The 26,830-nt window shown below is 41.0% G+C and overlaps 1 protein-coding gene across 2 annotated transcripts; it reads left to right on the top strand.

Annotated features, from left to right (window-relative positions):
• Positions 1 to 1,579: 1,579 nt before the first annotated feature.
• LOC123869338 (signal-induced proliferation-associated 1-like protein 2) lies at positions 1,580 to 22,471 on the top strand. 2 transcript variants are annotated; one of them, XM_045912211.1, is made up of 16 exons: positions 1,580 to 2,580; positions 6,075 to 6,308; positions 7,054 to 7,339; positions 7,705 to 8,305; positions 8,735 to 8,870; positions 9,634 to 9,749; positions 10,156 to 10,288; positions 10,857 to 11,027; positions 11,390 to 11,559; positions 12,172 to 12,298; positions 12,833 to 12,963; positions 13,309 to 13,479; positions 13,809 to 13,904; positions 13,996 to 14,160; positions 15,040 to 15,146; positions 22,318 to 22,471. In XM_045912211.1, exons 1-16 carry the CDS (start codon positions 1,938 to 1,940, stop codon positions 22,319 to 22,321), a joined length of 3,291 nt encoding a protein of 1,096 aa, XP_045768167.1. In that variant the 5' UTR covers positions 1,580 to 1,937; the 3' UTR covers positions 22,322 to 22,471. The 2 variants fall into 2 exon arrangements, with proteins under 2 accessions (XP_045768167.1, XP_045768166.1); XM_045912210.1 differs by having other exon boundaries at positions 15,040 to 15,160.
• The last annotated feature ends 4,359 nt before the right edge of the window (positions 22,472 to 26,830 follow it).

Raw genomic sequence — 26,830 nt, 5'->3', positions numbered from 1 at the left:
TTAGAATTGAAACTGCGAAATAAACTACCTATGTAATTTAATTCTAGTCTTTTATTTTTGTAACAATTTAGTGGAATGTATATTTTAACCGTTTAGAGGAGAAGAGGAGGGGAGGGCGCCGTAGTGAAGCGGAGATAGAGACATGAAATGAGTTGACCCACAGTTGACCCATCTCCGCTTCGGTGGCTATATTCTATGCAATATTAATAGGGATACACTGATTAATAGGGAATCGTATATTAATTCCCGCAAAAATCAGTTTTAGTCTAGAGAAATACACAAATACAGACAAACAAACAAAAAAAATCGGGCAAGTGTGAATCGGACTCGCACACGAACGCTTTCGTACTATTGTGCAAGAAACTACTTTAATTTTTTTTAATTTTCTTCGTGGCCATTTTTCAAAAAATTTACTATATTTTGTTTTTGTCAAACACATTCTGTGAAAATTTCAACTCTCGAGCTTGGCTCTCGAGTATGTAATCACTACGTGGGCTGGCACAGACGGGGTCCATCATAATATTTTTATGGGGTCCATACTTGTATAGTTTAACTAACTTGTTACAAATAACTACAAACTTGACATTGGCTAATCTTTGTAAAGCCAGACGAGAGAAAAAAAAACACTACGTGCTCTCTACAGTCCGACAAGGCTCTTTTGGCACTTCAGTGAGGGCGCTGTTGTAGCTTTATGCCGACACAGAGAACCACCTGCTGCCTGCAGCGAACTATCAACAAGCAAGAGCACTTCTCAAGACGGCAGCTTTATTTCCAATTTTGGCCACGCACCAAAAGAGCCTTATCGTACTGTACCTTTACAGTTCACGATAGCCCGCTGACAGACAGACGGACAGACGGACGGATGGACAGCGGAGGCTTAGTAAGGGTCCCGTTGGCACCCTTAGGGTACGGAACCATTAAAATTTTATAAGAAAATGCCGCTATGCCGTTATGCGATGAGATACAAAACTATTATAGGGACCTAAGTAGAATCGTTCGAATACGATTAATGTCGATATCGTATCGCAGCCTAATAGATTTTAATATTAGGTTCACAAAAATAGCACTTTGGTTTATTGATTGGAGCCATTCTTCTATTTTAGAGTCTTTCTAGAAAACTGAGAGTTACAAATAGCGGAGAATTTTTAAACTTTTTTTACTTTTTTAACTTTATTTTAGTTACTTGTTATCGTCTTTCAAAAAAAAATTTCAACGAAATCATCTCTCCCTATCATCTCAAAACTCAGGTCACAAGTCACAACAGGTAGAGTTCAGTGCTAATCATAGAGCAAATAGGTAAGGCCCTTTCTCATTTTGCAATTAAAATGAACAATCATGATAATGTAAAATATGATTGATAAATGATCATGCATTATATGACAATGTCTAGTGATACGTCATGTTATACCAACCCAATAATCCCGATATCATACCGATATCTTTGTAACTACTTTGTATCGATCCAAGTACGTATCGTATTCGTTTGTATCGATACTGTAAAGACTTGGATCGGTCATCGGATCGTGCATCCCTAATAATATGAGCACAGATTAATAGAGGATACTACGTCTGTGGTGAATCTGTGGTGCATCACTAATTCGCAATAATATTTTTTTCAATTTTTCCGTGATTTTTTGTGCTCATTCAATGAACTGCAGATGTATCGAAAGTGATTTTTATTCATTCTTATATATACAATATTTTTATAAAATAGTTTTTTATTTTAGTACATTTAATTTGTACATGTTACTTTTCACAGTTGTGAAGTGTTTTGTGCCACTTTCTAACTTAACTGTAATTACGAGAAAACAAGTTTAAACTTAATTTTTAACTAAGTATTTGCATGAAATTATTATTAGTCTTATTTGGAAAAAAATATCCCATGTGAACACTGTAAACGGGGAAATACGATTTTTAAGTAGTGTCAAAATAATGCCATGTATGCTCCGGATCAACTTAGAAGAAAAGAAATTCGAGATGCTATGTACCGTAGCAATTCAAGCCTTGACTTGATATACGCAGAGCACCCTACAGGAAACGGCTTGCGGCGCGAATATGGAAGTCATGGGTCAATTGACGTGATCGGAGGTACTAGTGAACGGCTCCCCGCGATGGTACACAATTACAGTGGATTAAACGCACCCGATAGACCGTCCGGGTTAAGCCGTGTAACTGATCGTTTCTCTGAAGTTTTGGCGGGAGACCACGCAGACGGGCCGACTCCACGAGCCACTGTGAGTCCTAAGCCTCGTCTTAAGTTGAATAAGTTTTGGGGCGGAACTGCTGCGGTCATTACTAGACCAGATACAGATGGAATTATATCATCAGTCGCAGATACCAACAAAAGAAAGCAATTTGCACATTATGATTGTCAGTCACTTATGGCCAATTTGAGTTATGCAGCTGAAATTCGTGGAGCACTTTTGAGCAGACGTCGTAACACAACCACTGGAGCATCAGCTGCATCTTTGCTTGCAACACGTGGTTTACCGCCAGGCGAAGATGCTGTCCCCGACACTGGTGATGGACGGTCCAATGAATTGCTGGAAAGTTGTCCATTCTTCAGAAATGAATTAGGGGGTAAGATATTTTTATTTAATAAAATATAAATACATAAACATACTCTAGATGTAGTCGTATCAGTGGGGTAACAATAGAGGACAAGAAGGGCAAAATGCTTCAGCCGCAAGGGGTCCCAACTATGTGCAAGACTGGCACCTAAAGTCATGAGGTTTCAGAGTTTGAAATAAAAATAAGTTAATCAGTCCTTTTCTTATTAAGTACATTTAGACCCATTACACATGGTCGACTAGGCGCCCGACAGCTAACGGACGGTGACTGCTAGAATCTAATTTATATAGAAATTGTGTAGCCAGTGTAGCCAGTCTCCTGGGTGACTCAATGAGTTGCTGCACAGTAGCAACTTGTGTCTTTGCGCTCTACAGGGATGATATTGCATTTCAGTGAAAAGGAAGGATACAAAAGATAATATTATGATGACAATTTTACATTCATCAATGTATCCTTGCACCTAAAATAATTTTAAACCAGATTATTTAATGCTGTTTGCCATTTTAAAAACTTCAGCATCTACCACTTATTTTTCTAAGGCTGACAAATTGTGTTTTTAATTTGGCTCGCAAACTTCCCATAATATTACATGTAATTAAATACTTTAGAATACTAACTAATGCGCGCGAGTTTGTCTGCATAGGTTTAGATTTTCAAAAATCCTGTAGGGACTTTGATTTTCCAGGATAAAAGTAGTCTATGTTACTCTCCCTGTCTTCAACTGTATCCTATAAAATTCAAGTCAATTCATTGCTCCACTGTGGCGTGATTGAAGGACTAATCAACAAACACACTTTTGCATTAATTATAATAAATATAGTTAAATGGTGTCATTCAAAATATTCTTAATTTTAAACATTTATATCTAAAATGTCTTTTTAGACATAAATACTCTTATCTTAGTAGGTAATATTTATAACTAAATATTATTATGAATGAAAATTCCAATCATAATACAAGTAGCATTGTCATACTGCAAAATGTAACTGCAATCAAGTACACAGAAATAATAGTCATGTTCAGTCATAAAAACATGTGAACAAACAATTTTCTTATACAGCTATGGCACTGTTGTATGGGAACTAGGTGACTCCATAACATGATTAAGGCCTTTAAGTATGTGTAGATATAAGAATTTTCAATGTTTAACATTATGTAGTTTTGTATCTTGTAATGATGGGTACTTACTGGTCTATCATTATTTATATTTAAAGGCATTATCATTAATCAATTATCTTGCTACTATAATCAATTTTATTCAAAATATACTTATATTCAGTAACTAGTATGAGGATCACTTAAATAATTAAATTGGTAAAAACTATAATAAATTATACGATTGATATAATTTATTTGATATAATTGTATAACATTCAAATGCCTAGCTTGTGTCTTCATTAGATCTACTTAATAACAATTATTTTAGTGTCTTCTATTAGAAAATAATTTGCTCACATCTGTATCAACTTTCATTTTCAAGCACCATTCTTGCTAAGTACAAGTCAATAACATCATATCTGCTTGTATGTATAATAGCACCAAACCAGTCATGCATTAGCAAAATGTGCATAATTCTATCATCTTGCATTCTTTTGTATAAATTATGAAAACATTTGAAATAAACCATTAACTTGACATATTGTTTAGGTATCTATTAATCTATACTAATATTATAAAGAGGAAACCTTTGTATTTTTGTATTTTTGTATGTTTGTATTGAATAGGCTCAAAAACTACTGGACCAATTTCAAAATTTCTTTTACCATTACTTAGCGGGATTCTTCCGAATCCGTATAGGCTATATTTTATCCCGGAAAATAGAAAAAATAAATGTCCACCCGTGCGAAGCTGGGGCAGGTTGCTAGTAAATTATATTAGTCTGATTAGTCCATACAGATATTGGTAAAACTATGGCTGAGATCTATAGATCTCATTCGTTCGAAGTGCATTCTATAGAATGCACTTTGACTTAGCTCAGACTTAAGACACTGTCAAAACGAGATAGCGTCATACCGCTGGCATAAGTCTGTCTCGTTTTTACTGGAACTTTAGTCTAAGCAAAGTCAAAGTGCGCTCTATAGATTTCGATCTATATCTCTATGGTAGGAAAGGCATTCCGAACCTGTGGTAAATGCATTTGAGGATTCAAAAGTAAGTACAATTAAGTACTTAATTATTACTAGTAAATAAAAAGAAATTGCTCTTGCAAATACCCAAGAAGATAGTGGTTTTTTTCTTGCTGTCTTTGCAAAACTTAGGCTACTGACTCTATCCTCTTTCTTCTGCCAACCTGGACATTATTTCTACTTGTAGTGGTGTAAAAAGTCTTAGGCTTAGGGCTGCAATAAACAATATAAATATAAATAAGGTTATATTAAAGATTTTTTTTGGGAAATCCACTGGAAAGAAAGTTCCCGCGAGACGCGGACGAAGTCGCGGGCAACAGCTAGTAAATAAATTAAATTCCGCCCGACAGCCTCCACGCTAACCCGGTGCGGGATAGCGCGGGTGACGTGGGTGTGCATCCCCCCCGCCTCATACCCCGATTGCCATCTCGACCTGACGCGTATTATACATAATAATATAATGACATGTAAATAATGACCCATAAAGATTTTGCTAAGATTTTCTGATTTAGGTATATGAATATGGTATAGGTACTTGAAGATCTAGAAAGTGGCATAGGCTAGTTTTATCCCAAAAAAATCAAGTTCCCACGAGATTTTTAAAAACCTAAATCCTCGCGAACGAAGTCGTGCGCATCAGCTAGTTTTATTGTAAAGTCCATTGAAGAATCTCTCAATTTCAAAAGATTGCAAAATAATAATCAAGTTAGTCGTCCTATAGAGGAGTGTATTGAACTGGTTTGTGAATCATGCAATAGGATTTTACCAAGGGTTTGTGCGTAAGATTGTTGTTTTAGTATGCCGCTAATGATTGAAAAGGGGGAAAAAACAAAGCTAAAACCTCTTATTTTTTGTACAGATTTTGTTGACCGCCTAACTGGAGTTTAACTTATTAAAAGTAACTGATACTTTAAAAAAACTTAAACTAGACAAATTAATACTCTGCATTAAAGTAATATTTCAAAAACTTTATTATTGAACTAGAGGATGCCCGCGATTTCGTTCGCGTGGATTTAGATTTTTATAGATCCCGTGGGAATTGTTTGATTTTCCGGGATAAAAAGTTGCCTGTTTCAATTACAGGGATGCAAGCTACTTCGGTACTTTTCATACAAATCGGTTAAGTGCCTTTAGGAATCCTGTGGGAACTCTTTGATTTTCCTGAATAAAAAGTAGCCTATGTCCATCCCCGGGATATAAGCTAACCCTGTACCAAATTTCGTCAGAATCGGTTACATTGTTGGCCGTGAAAAGGTAGCAGACAGACAGAAAGACATACAGACAGACATACAGACATACTTACGCATTTATAATATTAAGTATGGATTAGAGCTAAAACTGCTTTGTTTTCTCATTTGTTTATGATTTATTCTTCAGGTGAAGAGGAGCGCTGCGTTTCTCTCTGTGCTCGCACAGCTCGCGGGGCCATCCCGGGTCAATTCGGAGGATGGCATCGTCCCCGGGCTGCATACGGCTTCTCAGTCCTGGAGTTTCCCAAAGACCAGAGTCACTGGCGACATGGCTGCCCTTTCGTGAGATCAAGTTCGCCGTTGCCCATTGAAAGACTAGATCTAGGGGCACTATACTACAGGAACTACTTTTATACACAGCGTAAGTAAATTTACATTTTAGAAGATTAATTAATTTGAATCAGTCAGTTCTAAAGCCTCCTAAGCCCTAATTCGCACGAGCGTTAAATAAGCGTTGCGTTAAAACCCGGCGTTGCGCTGAAAATAGAAAACGCGTTAAAAAAGCGCTGACGTGTGAACAGATACTTGGGAATGTATTTGTTCTATTTGAAAGCTTTTTTAACGGACGTTAAAAAAGCTCTCGTGCGAATGAGACCCAAGTCAGTCAATCATCAATCAAATAAAAATTGTGTCATTAAAAAAAACGTAAAAAGGAATTTTGAAGGACTTTTTTGGACTAAATATCTTACAGTTTCAACATTATAAAGGATGGATACATCTTATATGGTTTTCACCCAGGATAATATGTGTCAACCTTTGAGGAAGTGTTTGAAGCATAAAAATAATGTTTGAGAAAAGACTGACTTATGCAGTTTTTGAAATGATCAATTCATTTATTTCATGTCAGCCTTACTATAACTTTGACTTTTGTATTATGTCAAATCTTTACGTTGGTAGTGAACACCAACTTAGACTTTCTGGTAGGTATAATGTAGGTGTAATGACACAGAACTCAGATAGATTTGGTTTAGAAGCAGCTAGCTCAACAACTACAGAGCACACAATGAACTCCACTGTCAGTCGACAGATTTGATACTTAGTTAGTTGTACTGTGTACATATAATATTCGTAGTTATGGATAATTATTTAAGAAAATCAATTTACAGCACACCAAAACTGGTTCGGCATGGATGAAAATTTAGGTCCCGTTGCGATTTCGATAAAAAAGGAACGGATCGAGCTACGTAGGGGTGACGGCGACGCGTCTGTGCCGGTCTCGCAACTCGTCTGGCAATACCGTCTCATCATACGAACCTCAGAACTGCTCACACTTAGAGGCTCCATCCTTGAGGATGCCTTACCCACCGGCAAACCTAGTAATAGTAGTGCTACGTACAACACAAAAGAAGTATTAGAATATGCTGCACCTGAATTACAACTTGGTTGTTTAAGGTATGTTTATTTGTTAATTTTTTTTACGAAATCATTAGATTTTTATTTTGATAACTGATAAATCATAAAGATAACAATATAAATACAACAACAATAATAAAATAACATTACCAATAACATGCTAATGGATGCATAAGGTTGGACCACAGAATAAAGAAGAGACTTCTTCCACAGCCATGCTAATTGCTAAAAATTTGGTGATCATCACTTATTTCTCAAACAGTAGTTTTTAGGGTTCTATACCTGAAGGGTGCCAACGGGACAATATTACTAAACAAATGTTGCTATAGTACAGTGTACAGCTTATAGGGGAACCCTAAAAGAATGTAGTTATAATACATAGTTAATGAAACTATTACTTTCAGGCTCGGAATCACTAATGGTGGCGCAGAAGAACAACTTTTACGGCTAGACGAACAACGCGTAACCAGGCATTACAAAGTTGGTGTAATGTACTGTAAGAGTGGCCAATCTACCGAAGAGGAAATGTACAACAACCAGGAGGCGGGACCGGCGTTCGTCGAGTTCCTCCAAATGTTGGGTCAAACAGTTCGGTTAAAAGACTTTGACAAGTATAAAGCTGGTCTCGACAACCGGACTGACTCGACCGGGCTGTACTCCGTGTACACAACGTACCAAGGCTGTGAGATAATGTTCCACGTGTCAACGATGCTGCCGTACACCCCAAACAACAGGCAGCAGCTGTTGAGGAAACGGCACATCGGCAACGACATCGTCACAATAGTCTTCCAAGAACCGGGCGCGGCGCCTTTCACTCCGCGCAACATTCGGTCTCAATTTCAGCACGTGTTTGTTGTGGTTAGAGTGATAGACCCGTGTACTGAAAACACACATTATAGTTTAGCTGTGAGTCGTGCTAAGGAAGTGCCTTTATTTGGACCGCCAATCAAAGATGGCGCGGTCTACCCCAAGGGTGAAGCCTTCACTGATTTGCTACTGAGTAAGGTAAAAAAACTAACTAATATTACAAACGAGAAAGTATGTTAGTTAGTCTGTCTGCTAGCTTGTAACACCACACAGAGATAGCCTGAAACCCGGATGTAGGATACTTTTTATCCCGGAAATCAAAGAGTTCCCACGGGATTTTTCAAAGAAGCGTAACTTATGCGGACGAAGTCGGGAGATATTATAAAATACGTGGAAAATTCAGATGTTACTCAATCACATCTCAATGATCAAACCAATTTGGCTAGAAATGGAAATAGCTTATACCCTAACTTAACACATAAGCTACTATTTATCCTGACGAGTTTGACCCAAATAAAGTTACGGGCATCATCTAGTGTTTTAATAAAAAAATATGTATTGAGTTTTGTTTCATCTGAAAAAATTGATCCGAAGAACTACATAACAAACCAAGTCGTATTTTTTCAGGTGATAAATGGTGAAAATGCAGCCATCCAGTCTCCTAAGTTTAGTACGATGGCGACGCGTACAAGACAAGAGTACCTGAAAGACCTCGCCAATAATTATGTTTCTGCCACTACTGTGGATACAGGACAGAAATTTTGTAAGATACATTTTTTACTTATGATACCTGTAGGGCTGGAGCACACTTAAGACTTTTAACATCATTCTATTTTTCTATATTATAGGTTTTTTTAGTAACCTAAAAGCAGCGTCACTCCGCACATCTTAGTAATTTAGTGAGGCTCTGTCAGCTGTCATGTCAACGCAATAAGTCGCCAAAACGCAATGCAGTATCAAAACAGTCGCGATTCACGAATGCTAAATGTATCGAGTGTGTTTTGGCCCTGAATCATTAAAACATGTTTGCACGTTTGTTATTCTTTTGTTTAGAGTTGTATAGTGCGTACATTTTGAGAACGCATTCGCCATTTTTACTCTATCTGTCAACTGTCATGTCAAAAGTACAGTTGACACATACAGCAAAAATGACGAGTGAGTTCTCAAAATTTTTATTTATTTTTCTTTATATCTGGCTTTACTCTGATTAGCCAATGTCAAGTTTGTGATATTTTCAAGTTATTGAATTTATACAAGTATGGACTCCGTCTGCGCCGGCACCCGCCGACATACGCGCGGCGCTCCTTTAGAGCGCTTCCCAGTCAGTTCCACCACCAAAAAACACCAACTAACACAAAAACCAGCCACTCTTAACAAAAAAAAAACACTCCAAACAAGCACAGCACGCGCGCCAGCAAACGCCATCACAGACGAAGTCCTTCTCAAAATTTATGCATTATATAGTGTTGTAAGATTCACTGTTGCATCCCTCAAAATTAATTTCGTGCTTAATTTCACTGTTTCAGCAATATTTTCGTCATTATTAATGAAAAGTGGAAATAATTCCAACAACAATACTATATTTCCGCGTGTTGAAGATTGTGCAAACGACGTGCTTGTCAGGGGTGCATTGTGCTACCACGTGAGTATTAAAATAATACGTTGATTCATGCTTGCATACTAATACTATAAATGCGAAAGTAAGCGTGTCTGTCTGCTAGCTTTTCATGGCCCAACAGTTTAGCCGATTTTGCTACATCTTTAGCTTAGCTTACATCCCGGGGATGGAAATTATCGACCGTTCGCTGCGCAGATGATCACACGGTGACCTGCGGGGTGTAAGCTGGGTGGTGTGTAATTTACTTATTAAAACTATTAAATCTTTGTTACAATTTGGGAAAGTTAGGTTTTTGAAAGCGTGGCGTCTATCCCACTGTGGCATCTATCCGCACTTTAGTCTACTTTATTAATGTTGAATAAGACCTCATTTTTCATTGAGTTTTTAAAATATCTATATTGCATTTTTCAATTAAAAATTTATTTTTCAGATACAAGTCCAGGATGAAGGTGCGGGTGGATCCATATTAGACTGCATCATGGGAGTATCGACTGACTCAATTGTTATCGTCGAAGAAAGCTCGAGACAAATTATTCTAGTTTTACCTACACTTACCCTGCTTGGTAATTGTTGTTCCTTGATTGATTTATTTTTCTTCCCCATTTTATACATTAGAAAGTTTCAAAATCAACTTTTACAAAGTGCTTTCGAATTGTCAAGTGAATCTACCAGTTCAATTAGTTTCGGATATCCTTATTTTTTCAAAAATTCAAATTGCGGAAAATGCCTATAATTATTATGCCTGGAATGACCAAAATCAAAAGAAATCAGTCCAATAACAAAAAAACCGAAAATAGTCCTTTCCTTGGTGACGATTTCATTTTTTCATTTTCCTCCCCGAAATTAGAGCGCATAACGTCCAAACGCATAAAGCAAAGATACAATAAGTACAATTTCTTAAGTTTCCGTAAGTACACTGATGAATGTTGCTTTCCTCGCATAATATTCGTTAACTTAGTAGGTGCGAGAAAGGGATAGAGACCGGGAGTAGGTGTATCATCAAGTGTTTGCGGACGAAACCGGGCTGCTAGCAGAGTGTCCCCGCTATCATCCAAAATATAGTGTGATATCCTACAAAGTATGAGAAGTGCAGTGGTTTGCGAAGACCTGTAAGTGCTTTGTTGTTTTCAGGCTGGGTGGTGAGCGGCAGTTGGACGCGCATATACTACCACCGCGGGGAGAGCGTGCGGGTGAGCGCGGCCACGGGCGACGGGCTGCTGCGGCGCCTGGCCAGCGTCGCGCCGCAGCATGCGCACGCGCTGGACGAGCTCACCCTTGAGCGCGGCGCCGCCTCGCAACTAGGTAAAGCCGGCGGGTGACGCGCATTTACTGCCACCGCGAAGAATTATGAGAAAATTCTCCCTTATCAATGCCTCATTGACGCGGAAACGCGTGCAGGAATGTATAGAGGGAAAGGACATAGGCTATTTTTTGTCCCGGAAAATCAAAGAGTTACCACCGGATTCTCAAAAACCTAAAACTACGCGGATGAAGTTGTCGGCGGCATCATCTAATGAATGTATATAATATACGTAAAGCGCAAAAATTTACGCACGGTGTAGATTTTTTAACAGGGTATAAATTGCAAGCGCTTACACCCACCCTGTCGGTTTTTACAATTGATACTGAACTTGTTTTCGAATAAAATAAGTTTGGTTGGTCAGGGTTCCACGTGCAAGCAGACGGGCTGGTGACGGCGGTGGAGGGCGGCGGCGCGGCCTCCAAGGCGGGCGTGAAGCGCGGCGCGCGCCTGCTGGAGGTGTGCCGCGCCGCCGTCGTGGCGCTGCCGCACGACCACCTCGTCGACCTGCTCAAGACCTCCGACCCCGTCACTGTGAGTATTCCAACATCACTACTATAACCCTATTGCTATGTTGTGATACTTGCTAACTTCGCTCACAAAAGCGATAGTAAAATTAGTGGTAATAAAAAGATACTCGACTGAGTTTGTTGTGGGCTCTTCTCAGACCTGGGCGCATTTGAAACCGAGGGTTTCAAATGCGCTTTCGGTTACCGCTTTCAAATGCGGTAGCTTTAGTTTTAAGTTTACGTAATTAATTATCACCTCTATATCATCTTATAAATCTTACAAATCTGACTATCAAAAGGCATACAGAACAAATGTATTTGATTTGAAAGTATTACTTTGTTAGTTGAAAGTATATGTTAATAATATAACGAGGTCGCGAATGAAGTTAGCAGGAGATGTCAAAATGTGCCTTTTATCATTTGAATAGGGTCAATTTAGCACTAAAAGGCAAAACATATTCAGAATCTGTGATCAGATTGGTGGATTTCATAGTTCACACATTCCTCGCTAGTCGCTACGTATTCTCATCCCTGGTGTAAAGGCGACTGTAACTAAAATATTTAATAGTATCTTCCATATCTAACAAAATATGTCGTAACAAACAATTGTGTTTAATGTTGTGTTTGCATGGTACAGGTGCGGTTAACATTTGCGGAGGGCGCGCGCTGCGAGTGCCAAAGTGCGTGCGGCGAAGCGTGGGCGCAGCAGCCGGCGCGGCGCCGCCTGTCGCCGCCCAGATCTGACACCTCTGGATATGGAACCGGTAACTACCCTGCCATAGGCTACGGTCTCGATGATAGCAGGCAGCGGGGCGGTCGCGTGATATAATACGTATTCATCCTGGCCGACAGGGGGGGCGACGACAGGGCGGCACCATATAAATAAATGCTGTATTGTATCATGACTAAAACTGCACAGGGGGTGATTTTTCGATTTATCAGGTGGTACAAAGTGATGCGCGAAAATCATTCCTATTCTTACTAAAAATGTTCTTCTATATACGGGAGTAGTGTGAAATTGGCTTGTCCGTAGAAAGGTCATTCTCCATGCTGATATCTTGCTCGGAGCCCAGGTGGCCCGGCCGTTGTATCTTGGAACTTGTATAATAAAATGTAGTCTTCAGAGGTTATTGAAGATACGTGTGCCATCATCTAATAACGTTGTTTTAAGTTACTTTTCAGTGTCAGGATGTGGAGACACAAAGCTCAATTTACTACCGGGAAGGCGTTCTTCCCAGCGCCACACTTGGGAAAGCATGTTATGCCTCGAGGCTTTATAGTCTCTTCTTGTTTCGTAGGTGGTTCAGGGCGCAGCACGACGTCCGGCGGCGGCAACGGAGGCAGCTCGGAGGTACGACGACGCTCGCACGAGGGCGCCTCGCCGCGCCACTCGCGGCGCCCGCGGTCCACCGCCACCTCCTCGCTCACTGTGAGTGTCGCTATCTGAACGAACCGTCAAGCAATTCGTGTATAGCTTTATTTTATTTATTTATTAATAAAAAGTGAACACTTATATAGATCAAAGCACTAGATAAAAACTGAGACTGGTGTTTGCAATTTACAGCCCAAATAGACCGTATTCAGTGCTAGACAAAAATAATTGGCCTGACACGATTAACTGATTTTAAGACTTATAAAATCAAATGGTGTTAACCTTTCATCAAAACATTCATATAAAATACAAATTTTTAAATGTTATCTGCGCATTTTCAAAAAACATTTATTTCGTTTCATTTTTCTATTATATTCTATATTCTAATCTTGTCCACCACAGGAAGAATTGATGCGGCTAATGGACGCAGAGCTAGGGGAATCGAGGGGGGTGTCGGTTGTGGAGGGTAACGGCGGGCCGGGGGCGGGGGGAGGCGCGCCGCTGCCGCTGCCCGACGCCTCGGCGCTGGACTGGGCTGCCCTAGTGCACACCGCCACCCGCGCTATGCTGCAGGTCGGTTGATACCCCACAGGCACCGCTGATGCAGCTCATACGCAGAGCTCGGAGCTCAAGGGGGATGGAGATTGGGGTGGCATTGGATTGGGCTGCTCTAGTGCATACCGACGCTCGCGCTTTGCTGCAGATTGATTGGAAATGCACAGACAACACTGATGCAGCTCAGACGCAGGCCACGGGCTAGGAGAATCTAGATTCTAAAGGGGCGGAGGGTAACGGGTGGAGGTGTGGTGATAATTATTTGTGTAGGTTAGCGCCCATTATACAAACTGCTCCTTATTTGTGTGATTTCAATGAAGTGACTATATCTCTTATTACTTGCGCAGATTTGTGAGGAGCATCAGTACCAATCAATAGACACAGCTGATCCGGCGTCGGAGTCTACGGCAGATGTCGGTCTGGACACTTGGGCAGAAGTACCTGTTAGTTCTTGTTTCATATTTTGTGTAGTTAAATAGTCGCTCCCGAGAGTTACATTCTAAGTTCAAAATTCAATATAAAATTTGTATACAGATAAACGATACAACGGAGAGCACATCGAGTCCGGTAGTCAGCAGCACTGACAGAGGCAGTGCGGGGGTCGCGCACAACTGCGGCTGCGGGCTGGCGCAGCGCGTGGCGGCGCTCGAGGCGGACGCCGTGTCTGCGCAGCGACACAGGCACCATCTCGAGGAGGAGGTAATATCGGCAGCACTGACAGAGGCAGTCCCTTCTCCCCTCTATCCACGAGGTGATAGTTTAACCACTTTGGTCTGTAATCCAGGCGCAGCCTAGTATTATAATTGCGCGTTCGTTCAGATTGAGGAATGCTTAATAAATCACATTTAACCGAATATCCCCATGAACCATTTTATATTGAAAATTTCTATTAAGCCTTCATTTTAAAAATTCTGTGTATATCTTGTGTAATGTATATATTTATTTAGGAACTAGCTGATGCCCGCAGCTTCGCCCGCGTGGATTGGTCAGATCTCCTGCAACATCAGGATTGAGGAGTTGGACTCCAAATTTTTTATGAAACAATGTAGCAAAGTTCCTCTATCGATTAAAAAAGAAATGACGCAAATCGGTTCAGAAATCTCGGAGATTTCGGTGTACGTAGGTAGAAAAACACAACTCCCTTTTTGAAAGTCGGTTAAAAAAGTAGCCTATGTTACTCCCTGGTCAATTCTCTACTTGTCTGTGAAAATCCCGTCAAAATCGGTTCAGCCGTTCCCAAGATTAGCCTTTTCAAACAGACAGACAGACAAAAATTTTAAAAACGTGTGATTCAGTTATAGTATCGTTCAAATAACCATATGACCTTAATATACGGCAGTTATTTCGAAATTACAGACAGACACTCCAATTTTATTTATTAGTATAGCTAGTATTGCTGTGTACACCTATTAGGGGTTGTCACATAGATTAGGATCTTTTGTTTTTATGTTTGGACCATTTTTAGTAACAACCTGTTTTGTGTACCTTTCAATAAAAATTAAAAACGCGTGTTTAACATCAGTTAAAACAGCGCCTAAAGTTTTAGTGGTAAGACCATAAATATTCAAATTGAAACAGGTCCGTCGGCTGCGACGACTCAACGGCCGTCTTCGGGAGGAGTCTGCACGCGCCGTGTGGCAGCTGCGCCACTTCACGCAGTGGTTCAAGCGAACCGTCGACAAGCAGTGAGCATCTCGAGGTTTGCTCTTTTACTATGAAATGAAATGAAAATTTATTAATGGAAAAAACTTTACATGCGAGTTTCATGGAATCCTGGCCTTAAAACTAGGACAGCCCGTACCAGTGCTTTCCCATAGGGGCCAGTGCTTTCCTATCTTCTTCTTCTTCTCTTCTGGGCTGGTTTCCGCACTTAAACGTTTCCGTCTGTTGTGCGTGTGTTGCCCCTCCCCGCCGAAGTCTTCACTCCAGCCATCCAAGCTCGCTCCAGAAGCCAAGTAGACCGCCCAGGTTGCCGAGGACTTCATGGAGTGAGGTTGGGGAACCCAAATGGCGTTCTCGTTGTTCTGCCACGACCATGCACTCCAGGAGCACGTGCGTCGGCGTTTCATCGACCTCCATGCAGGCCCTGCACAGAGGACTGTCGGTAACACCTATAACGAAAAGGTGTTTGTTTAGTGGGCTGTGCCCTGTTATGAGTCCCACCACCTTCCTAAGTTTACCTTTGTCCAGGCGTAGTAGTTTGTTAGTTTGTCGTTGATCTATATTAGGGAAAGCCTCTTTGGCTTGCCTGCAGTCAGTTGCGGTTGCCCATAGTTGGGAATGTTCTTTAAGTGTTAGTTCATGCAACCAAGTTTTATACTCACTGAAGGGTATGGGTACAATAGGCTGTGGCCCTGTCACCTTCAGCGTCGTAGCCTTGCGTGCTAATGCGTCCGCTGCCTCGTTTCCCTGGTCCCCATCATGTCCTTTGACCCACCGTAGAGTGATGTCATTCGACATGGCGAGTGTTTCCAGAGCCTTATGGCAGTCTTGTATGAGTTCGGAGGTTGTCGAGAATTTAGCCAAAGCTTTGAGAACAGCTTGGCTATCTGAGTTAATGTTAATCTTAAAGTTTTTTACCTGTCGATTTGCCATTGCTATGGCTGCGGTTGTAATGCCTACACACTCTGCTTGGAAGACAGAGTTGTCCTTACCGAGTGCGTGACTTATTTTCATGTTTAGTTCTTGGCAGTAGGCTCCTGCTCCTGTGCCAGTTTTTGTTTTGGATCCGTCGGTGTACACTTCTATTGCATCTCGTGTTGACTTCGGATCTATGTTTATCTCTGGATATATTTTGTATGGTTTGTCCAGCATGTGTTGTTTCCTGGTTCTGTCGCATTTCCACTCCAGGCGTGGTTCTTTGGTTATGCTTTGCACTAGAATTTTAGTGTGCCTTGTGTTCTGTTCTTTCCATAGACCTGAGGTTTTCAGTCTCAAGGCTGCGAGCGTTGCTTCTTCTTTGATTTGTAAGTGTAAGGGCGGGATCCCCAGTATGATTTCCAGTGCTGTTGTTGGTGTGGTACTCATGCAGCCTGTAATGGCGAGGCATGCTTGTCGTTGAAATTTCTGTAGTTCTTGCTGGGCGGTTGTAAGAAGAGTTCTCGGCCACCATATCAAAGCGGCGTATGTTAATGAGCTTCTTACTACCGCTAGGTATAACCATTTTATTATCTTTGGTTTAAGCCCCCATTTTTTTCCCAGCATGCGTTTACATTGGTTTAGTATCATAAGCGATTTATTAATTTTATCTTCTGTATGCCTTTTCCAGCTGAGCTTGCTGTCCAGAGTCACACCAAGGTACTTTACCTCAGTGGACAGTTTGAGGCTTGTGTTGAACAGAGTTGGTGGTTTGGTTAGCTCTATTTTCCTTTTGTTGGTAAACAGAATCATCTCTGTTTTCTTTGGATTTACGGTAAGTTCATTTTCATTGCACCATCTTTCGATTAAGCGCAATGCCCGTTGCATGACTTCATATAGTGTGTTCTCTAGTTTGCCACTGATTAAGATGGTGAGATCATCAGCATAACCAATGGTGTAAAATCCGCTTGTGTTTAGTTTGTTTATCAAGTCGTCAACTACAAGGTTCCACAAGATTGGTGATAGGACACCTCCTTGAGGGCAGCCTCTCGCTACTATGCCTTTTGTGACTCCGTTGATATCTAGTTGTATGATTCTTAGTTCTAGCAATGCTCTTATCCAGCTGCGTATAGTTCTTGGCGCCCCGTATCGTCCCAAGGCCCTGTCTATGCTATCAAAGGTTGTCTTGTCGAAAGCTCCTTCGATATCGATGAAGACACCCAGTGTTGATAGTTTGTTTTCTAGGTCATGTTCAATTTTGCCAACAACAGAATGCAGAGCGGTTTCCGTTGATTTGCCAGTGCTGTAAGCATGTTGGTGTGAGTGTAGAGGTACATATCTTAAGGTTCCATCCCTGAGATACCGATCAACCAGTCTCTCGAGTGTTTTCAGTAAAAATGATGTAAGGCTGATAGGCCTGAAGGACTTTGGTAAAGTGTAGTCACTCTTTCCAGGTTTTGGTAGAAAGACCACCTTTACTTCTCTCCAGGCTGTTGGGATATATTTATATGCTATACAGGCCTTATATATTATTTCCAGCCATGGTGTCAATTGAAGTTTTCCCCATTGTAAAAGTGCAGGGAAAATGTTGTCGGTCCCCCCTGATTTAAAAGGGTGAAAGGTGTCAATAGCCCAGCTGATTCTATCTCGCGTGACTGTGTTGTTAGCAAGATCCCAATCCTCATCTGTGGGATGGTTTCCTAGGTTGTGTTCCCAGTCTGCTGAGTCTACTATTCTACAGCCAGGGAAATGCGTTTCAATGAGCGTTTCGCTTAATTCTTTGTCATCCTTAGTGTACGTTCCGTCAGCTTTCCTCAGCGAGCCGAGTGTGCGGGTGTTGTCGTCTGCTAGAATCTTACGTATGCGGGCTGCAGTATCGCTCGACTCTATGCTTGTACAAAACTTTTGCCACGAGGTTTTGTCTTTTTCTCTGACGCGTTTGTTGTATTTGTATTGGGCTTCCTTGTAGTTGTCCCAATCTTGTTCTTGTCTGGTGTTTTTTGCTCTGTTGAAAAGATGTCTGAGGTTTTTCCTCATTCTTTCCAGATCTGGGCCCCACCAGCTGTTTTTTGACAGTCGATTTGTGTTGATTTTCTTCAGAGGACAAGCTTGTTCATAACTTGTCTTAATGCACTCCGTTAGTTTGTTTACGTTTTGTTCGATGTTGTCTATATCGTCGATGTCGTTAGGTTTGTTTGTACCTATCTGATGCGTGAGCAAGGTTTTGTATTTTAGTCTGTTAGTTTTCCTTGGATTTCTCTTTGGTGCGTGTTGGGTTATCATTAGATCTAGCTCATAGCATATCCGCCTGTGGTCGGAGAGCGAAGGCTCGTCGCTGACATGCCAGTTCTTTACTTGGTCTGCAGCTCTGGTTGACGCTAAGGTTAGATCGATTATGGTTTGGTACCTACTCGACACGAAAGTCGGTTCAGTGCCCTTGTTAGTAATTGTTAGGTTGGTTGTTAGTAGAAAGTCCATGAGAGTCTCACCTCTTTTGTTGTTGGCTGTGCATCCCCACAGGTAGTGATGTGCGTTGCTATCGACAGAGATAATTAGATCTATGTCGTTGTCCTCACAATGTGTTGTGAGGTCCACCAGTTCTTTTGTTGGTATTCGGTCTTCTATGGGCATGTAGAGTGAGACTAGGACCACTGGTCTTGGTGGTAGTCCCACGCCCTGTTGTATTCCATTTTTTATTTTGACTGCTGTCAGATCTCTGGAACAGTATTGTGTTAGTAGTGACGCTGTAATGCAGCGCGGAATGTAAATGCATGTTCTTGGTGCTTCGTCATTGCAATGTGAAAAGATCTTACCATTGCAGCTTCCGAAACCGCATATAGTTTTACCCCTGACCCACGGCTCCTGGATCAGTGCGATGGTCTCGGGTTCAACCTCCAGCTGCCTTCGTAGCGTGGCCGTGGCGAGATGTTTGTGCTGGAGGTTGGTCTGGATAATTTTTATTTTGTCGCCCTCTGCGCCGGTGGTTGATCGGCGGGGGCTGTTGCGTCTGGAGCGTTGTGTGTCGCCTTTCTCTCCCGTGGTTTCGTGTTGGTCCGGGAGTCCGCCAGAACTTCCTCGATGTTGTCGAGGACAGCGCTCACGGAAGGCTCAGGTGTCACTGGGAGCTGGCCGGTTGGTCCATCCACATCCATGGCCCGATCCGCATCAGGCTCCTCTCGAGTTTCAGGCGCTGAGTCATGCCCGGGTGGTACATCACTTAGTCCTTCACTCGTGAAGAACCTGATGTAGATGGAGCCCGTGGAATAGGCGACCTTCCTGCCGCGCGCCAGAATCGTTGGCAGCTCTTCATTTGGGATTCCTAATATTAGGAACACACCAGGAGGGCTGCTGGTTGTTCTTCGGTAGCTGAACAGGGTCCACTGTGACACTCCGTACCAGGGGTTTTGGTGAGATAGGACCTGGTGTAGCTGGCCTATCTCCCCGTCGTAGTCAGGGACATAAAGTCCCGACCTAACCCTGACTGGAATCTCGGTCTGTCTTATCACAGTGAGCCCTGTTCCGCTCCTGGGTGATGTTAGTTTTGGCACCACGTTTATGAGCCAGTTACAGGCTTGGTCATCGTGGCACCACATTTTTAGTACGCCCTCGCTGAGGAAGGCCTTGCCCTCAAACGCCGGGGCGTATCGGGTTTGGCCTGGTGCCAGAGGCTCGATACAGGCCGCGAAAATCGCCTTCTGTATCTGGGCCTGAATGGCATTCGCCTCATCTTGGGTAAGGTCGACTCTGGGAGTGGTGGTTACAGCGACGCTCAGATGCGATTGGACTGCTGTGGCATAGGAGCCCTTCGCATCTCGGGTGTGTCTGTCGTCAGTCCGTGCGCGTTTGTGTTCCCCCCTGGGTGAGATCGTGTCGTCAAGTCTGTCTCTTTTCTTGTTCGTCTGACTAGATGACGTCCCGGGGTCCTGTCTGTCTTTTGTCTGTCCCCTGTTCCGCTTCCTAAAGCGCGGGCGTGCCCTCGCTTTAGGTGGGTTCAAGGTCTTTGGTGCGTCTGTTTTATCTGTAGGTTTGTTGGATGTTGTTTTTGTTGTTGTTGTAGTTGGGGGTCGAGCGGTGTTGGAACCGCCAGGGCCCGTTGCGCCCCGCGCCTGGATTGGGTTCCCGTCGGGGTCAGTGTGACCACCATCGTTCCCCCTGTCCTCGACTGCGGTTTGCCCAGCCCCGACAGTGTTGGTGCTCGACTCCCCCGAGGCATTAGGGTTGCGATCGGGGGCCGATACCTGCCCGCTCGCCTGTTCGCCTGCGGAACAGCCAGGGGTTGCGCCAGTGTCCGCAGAAGGCCGGCCGCCACTTAGTGGGGGTCGTCCCTCGCTTCCACCTTTGCTTCCTCCGGCCAAGTGGCTGGCGTCCGCGCTTGGGCAGTCGGGTTCCTTTCGCTTCCCGCCTCCGTTTTCCCTACCGTCCGTCGGTCTGTTTTTCAATTTGTCCGTCTGTTCGTCTGCCTGTGTGTCCGTTTGTTTTCGTGTCCGTCTGTCTGTCCTGTTCCCCTTGTTTTTCCGTCTTTGCTTGGGGGCCACAAGCGTCCATGTGCTTGCGCTGGCAGGCACAGGGATCGCTTCGGCAAGGGAGGACATGTCCATGTTAGTAGCCGAGGTCGTTGTTTTCATCATTGTCGAACCGATGGTTTGCGGGTCTTTGCCCCCTCCTGATACGGTGGGGCAGCCTGGGCCCTGGGCGCCGTCGGTAGACGTCGCCTGGGTGCCAGGGTGGGATTTGGGCACTGAGCCGCTACCCACCAGGAGACCGAAATTAGTTTTAAGATCCGCCATTTGTTTTTTAAAAGTTTGTGTGTTATTTGAGTAGTGTTTGTGTGTGTCTCTGTGTGTAAGTGAGTGTGGAGTGTGCGGGAGCTTAGGATTAAATTGAGGGACTTTTATGATAGGACATTTGGTTTAGGAGTAGGATGGGGGAACACGGGAAAGGGTTACTTGGACACTGCTCGGTGTTGGGAGTGGTACCGTAGCAGTCCTTCTTGTCCAGGGTCCTAGGGACGCCGGCGATCCGCAACCCCGCCGACCCGCCCGGTTGCATGAAGGGTGCCTCGTATAGCCGAACCAGCGAATGTCTAGGAGCCACCTAGTATAGGCTAGAACCCAGATCATTTGCTAGTTCAGCCACGCCGGGAGTGCTTTCCTATGTGGAAAGATATTTTAAAAAACTAGTTTTTCCCTGAAGGCTACGGAACTTTAAAACGTTTTTTATTCCGATATAAGTTAACTTTTGAGCGACCTCACCTAGAAGTAATTATTGACGATGCAATCTAAGATGGAAACGAGCTAACTTGAAAGGAGTAGGTACGGTACTTTTTATTAAACCCGTACCCTGATTGCTTTCTACCTGGTATCGTACTGAAACGTTAAATCGCTTGGCGGCAGCGGCACGGCATTACTGGCAGGGAGGTAACTGACCAAGGCTGAAGCCTCCCATCAGACCAGACAAATTAGAAATTCCCAAGATGCCCCTGCTGGTAATCGAACACGGGACCTCCAACATATAAGACAACTGCGCCAGAGAGGTCATCATAAAACAAACCTACAATTTTCATTTGTATATAAAGTTTTTAGACCCAGCTGTTTCAGATCTACGTTGATACTACTACGTCTAGTCAGTTACTCGTGTCGTATCGACGTAGATTATGTATGATAGATAAGTACTATTTATCGGCCAATACCATGTTAATCTGGAAAAACACCCAATCCATTTTTGTCAGAGATAAGTAAATAGTACCTATGCAAATGATATTAGGCACTACGTAATTATACAAAATAGAACGCTTATGTCATTAATGATATGCAAATAAATTGTTAATCTAATCAAAATCATTTATTTTGCCAATATGATGTCATTTTTTTGCAACATAACATTTTCATTAATTTATAGACTACTACTAGTGCTTGGCTGCAAATTGCAGCTTGCAATCAGACCTGGTGGCAAGACATGATGCAGCCTAAGATGGAGCACGCTTGCCTAGAGGATGCCTATTCACTCTTTATGTATTATTATTTACATATGTCTCAAGAAATAGTGATCCCCATATTTTGCCAAGCATGGCGTGCAAAACTATTTATTACTTAATTCAGGAGACAAACATATTACATATATGAAAAAAAATTAAAATCATGCAAAAAAATTAAAATAAAGATAAATCATGGAACAATCACAATGACTATGACACAAATAAAACTAATTAATTATCATGATGATTCACAATTCACATGGTGTCATTGATATCTATAACTAATAAAGATTTATTTATTACAGGTAATCAAGTTTTACGACTGGATAGTCCAGTGGGTATCCATATCTGGTCTACTGATCTTAACACTAATACCATACTTTAGTTCGAGTGATAACTATTGGAAGTTGGACTATGGTGGATGACTGATGTATAAACATTATAATTGTTCGTAGTTATTACTAGCTGATGCCCGCAGCTTCGCCCGCGTGGATTGGTCAGATCCCCTGCAGCATCAGGATTGAGGAGTTGGACTCCAAATTTTTTATGAAACAATGTCGTAAAGTTCCTCTATCGATTAAAAAAGAAATGACGCAAATCGGTTCAGAGATCTCGGAGATTTCGGTGTACATAGGTAGAAAAACACAACTCCCTTTTTGAAAGTCGGTTAAAAAAGTAGCCTATTTTACGCCCTGGTCAATCCTCTACTTGCCTGTGAAAGTCCCGTCAAAATCGGTTCAGCCGTTCCAAAGATTAGCCTTTTCAAACAGACAGACAGACAGACAGACAGACAGACAAAAATTTTAAAAACGTGTGATTCAGTTATGGTATCGTTCAAATAACCATATGAGCTTAATATGAGGTAGTTATTTCGAAATTACAGACAGACACTCCAATTTTATTTATTAGTATAGATTAATACCTTTAGGGCGATTGTGCACTCATTCCTTTTCGTGGTTCGTGAAAATACGATACATACAATAGCCGTCATACAAAACGTACGTACGCGTGTGCACTCATTCGTAATTTTGCGATTCGTATTTTGACGGATCCGTCAAAATACGAATCAGATGCGAATACGTATAGCGTCCACTTTGAATCGTATTTTTACGAAAACGAGTTGATTACGAATGAGTGCACAAACGCACTAAGGCTAAACTGTTTCGACGATGTTTAGACGACTTAGCGTAGTTTGCCGGAGCCCTAATAACGGGCATAAATAAATCGTAAATCTATCCCAAATCTGTGGATAAGATACTTAAGAGTGTTTTCAATGGTCGCTACAGGTAAAAACTTCCAATCAGCTATGCCGTCGCCGAGTATAGCGTGTGCTATGGCCCTTTAAAGCGTCAATCTTACAAATAACGGTCTAGACTCTGTTCTGAATTCAGTAGTTTGCGTTCCGCGTTTGCTGGCTATTGACCAATCAAAGGCGAATATGTTGAATAGTTGCTTATTTGATCATCGTGCTCAATCCCTTATGCTGTATGCACAGATCCAAATCTATCTCATTATATTTTATACCGTTGAACGTAAAACTCTGAAATCAGATTGTTAACAGTAGGATCGAAACTGTATAGCGTTAAAATCGTATCACCGAGTTTATATGGTTGAATACAATTTCATCTTAATATTCGTAGGCCGAAACTATGTCAAATGGTATTTTAGGTATTATTATAATTATATTAATTTATAAGCTTGGTATTACGAGACTAACACATCTGCCTAAATATAATATTATAAAATGTGATATACGCGACTCGATTAAGTACGCCGTTCATCGTCCTGAATTCGTAATCAAAAAAAGGTGTCCGTCTTCGTAGGACCTTAGTATTCGAGTTAATTTTATAGTACAAGTACTATAATATTAAGGTGCAAACAAACTAGTGGCGTCCTAAGGAGCTGATGAACAAAACGATGTATTGCATGAAAGAACTTTGCTGTAATTGTACCGTTTTGTTCGAAATCACGAATAGGCTGTCTTGCTTGAAAATGAGTTTGAGTTTGTATTGAGTGAGCCTAAAACGCCCAGGTTAAAGAAAAAGACGAAAAAGTCAGAAGTGTAACTACACCGTTTTGTTCGCCAGTTATATCGGAATGCACTGTCACGTGACGATCGACCAATCGGAGCGCGCCTCGAGCGAGGCAAACTAATGTGCAATGTGCATGTCTTCACAATAAAATTAAATAAACCGTATGACATGTCAAGAAAGTTTGATTGCACTTTTGCACGAATTCCAAAAAGGTGTTACAACGTGCGAAACTAAACTAAAACAATGTAACTTATAACAAACAAAACGCTGTATCTTATGAATTTTGTGCCTTTCAAGCTAGAAAAACTTTTGTTGTGGCTTAACGAAAACTTTTTTTCATAGTAAATGAATGCGTGAGCAATTCTTGCGGCTTCCATGTTAGGCTAGAGAATAATTTAGAGATTCTGCGTGTGAAATCTTGTGAGTTGTGAATTCGGCTTCGTCTACTACACGACCAATTTGAGCGGAAATTCTGCGACACTGGTTGCAGAAATTCCGCCTTAACTTGGCGAAAGTGCGAAACAATATTATAGTGCTCTCCCAACATTTCAATATGATACAATATCGCGTGGAATTTAGCGTACAATTATTTTTTTATCAATACAGACTTGCGCTTGACTGCAATCACGTCCTGATAGGAAGTGATAATGCATCTAAAGGTGGAGCACGTCTTCCTAGAAGATCCTTTTTCATGCCTGGAAGACGTTTTTCTGCTATCAGGTTTCTCTAAATTTAACCCTGGCATTATTATTATGTAGTATGAATGGTATTGTAAAACGATAATGGTATCAATAGTACTAAAACTTAATTAACAAGTCTACAAATAATGCTATTCTGTTCAGCAAATAACATAGTAAAAAGAAAGCATTAATTTTAGTCTGGTTAATTTAGTTTACTTTAGAAATTATGATCAACTTAAAAGACACCAATCTAGCTGTTTCAATTTGAAATAAGTACATGATATTATTATAATTATGACTATATTATCTGCTGCTGTTACAAATTAAAATATAGTAAGCGAATAAATAATATGATTGCATCCTTAATCAAAGTAAAATCCTTAAGATCATCACTTGATAACGCGAACGGCTCGACCGATTTGGCTGATTTTTTGCTGTATTTTTGTGAAAGATTTTTTTTGAATATTTGAATATTTTATTTAACAACAGATTCAAATTAATTATTAATTCAGTAAATGAATTGTTAGTTCCCAAAATTATCTAACGTAAACCACCGTTTCGTAGTAGCAATGGTTATGTTTGACACAGATTATCCCAATATTATTTATTTATAAACTAAAATCACTTGCAGCTTTGTGATATGTAATAGTAACTAGGCAACGTTATTTATAGCAAACTATGCTAACCTGGAAACTATACAAAAAAACAAGAACATATTGACTAAATTTTGTCATTTATAAGGTTTTAATTTGTGGCAGCCGTACTTGTATTGTTATGTTTAGCGCTTAAAAATAGTCTGATATAATAATAATATAATGTTTTTGTAAGATATTTATTAATTAGTATTAAGTATTAATAATGCATATATAAGTATAACATTTGTTCACATACAATTAAAATGTATCTATTCCATTTCCCCATGCCAGATGTTTTTGTTAAAATATTACTTATTAGAAATTAAAAATAGTATATTGTTCATATTTTAAAATAATTTAACTAATACAACATTATAACTAACTACGTAGTATTAAATATTGTAAACAGCATTTATCACAGACTTGAACCTGCCAAATATTATTACGATAAGATTTTTATCTGATTAGCACCATTAACTAATAATTCTCTGAAAGAATTACGTAATGCCTATATAAAATTGAAATGTGCTTGATATATTTCAGAAGAATTACCCTTTCATTTAAAGTAGGTAAACCATGTAAAAGCAGATCCACACCAGACACAACAACTCACAGAGCACAACACGAGTTGTACAACATTCATAGGAACTGCTCGTAAACCTATCGTGAACACGTCTACACTATGTTCTTTCGCTGAACATTGTATGCACCGTTCGTGCGCTTGCGCAGGTGTGGATGTGCCTTAATCTTTCATGTCTGATTTATAATAAATAGGTAACACGTATATAAACATTCTGGTAAAGCATCTGGAAAGTGTGACAAAACAAAGAATCTGCTTTTTTTCATTTTAAGAACTTATAACCGATTAATGTATCCACGATCTCCTAAATATTGTTTATAATAAGCGCTTATTTCTTAATAATTTAGTTTTATGTAAATATAAAACGATTTGTATCTCGTATTTTAGACTACACATACAATGAAAGCTTTATTAGTTTATTAAGGTGAATTACACTATTGTATAAATTGATTGTGGAGTGATTCTTGTGTGCTGTCCATAGTCAGCGTGTTTACTTCGTGAGCAATTGGATTAATATTCTAAAGCCCCTTTTATTCGTTGGTCCAGCGTTTTTGGCGAATTTGTACTGAGCCACTTTGAGTATACTGGCCGCTTGCAGCCAGCATTAGACTACTCATCGATGGATGTCAGTTTAGGTATACACGTCTTAAGGTGATATCAGACGGTTCACTCCGAATGCTCACTTGAGTGATTGTTTTTTTGTTAACTCCGCGTGTGAAAGTGGAGTAAACAAAAAAACACCGGCCAAGTGCGAGTCAGGCTCGCGCACTGAGGGTTCCGTACTCGAGTATTTTTCCAACATTTTACACGATAAATCAAAAACTGCTAGACATAAAAATAAATAAAAATCTGTTTTAGAATGTACAAGTAAAGCCCTTTCATATGATAGC

Source organism: Maniola jurtina, chromosome 11 (assembly GCF_905333055.1).
Source record: "Maniola jurtina chromosome 11, ilManJurt1.1, whole genome shotgun sequence".
Taxonomy (NCBI): Eukaryota; Metazoa; Arthropoda; class Insecta; order Lepidoptera; family Nymphalidae; genus Maniola; species Maniola jurtina.
The sequence above is the reverse complement of the archived record's forward strand: the minus strand, read 5'-3'. Positions and strand labels throughout refer to the sequence as shown.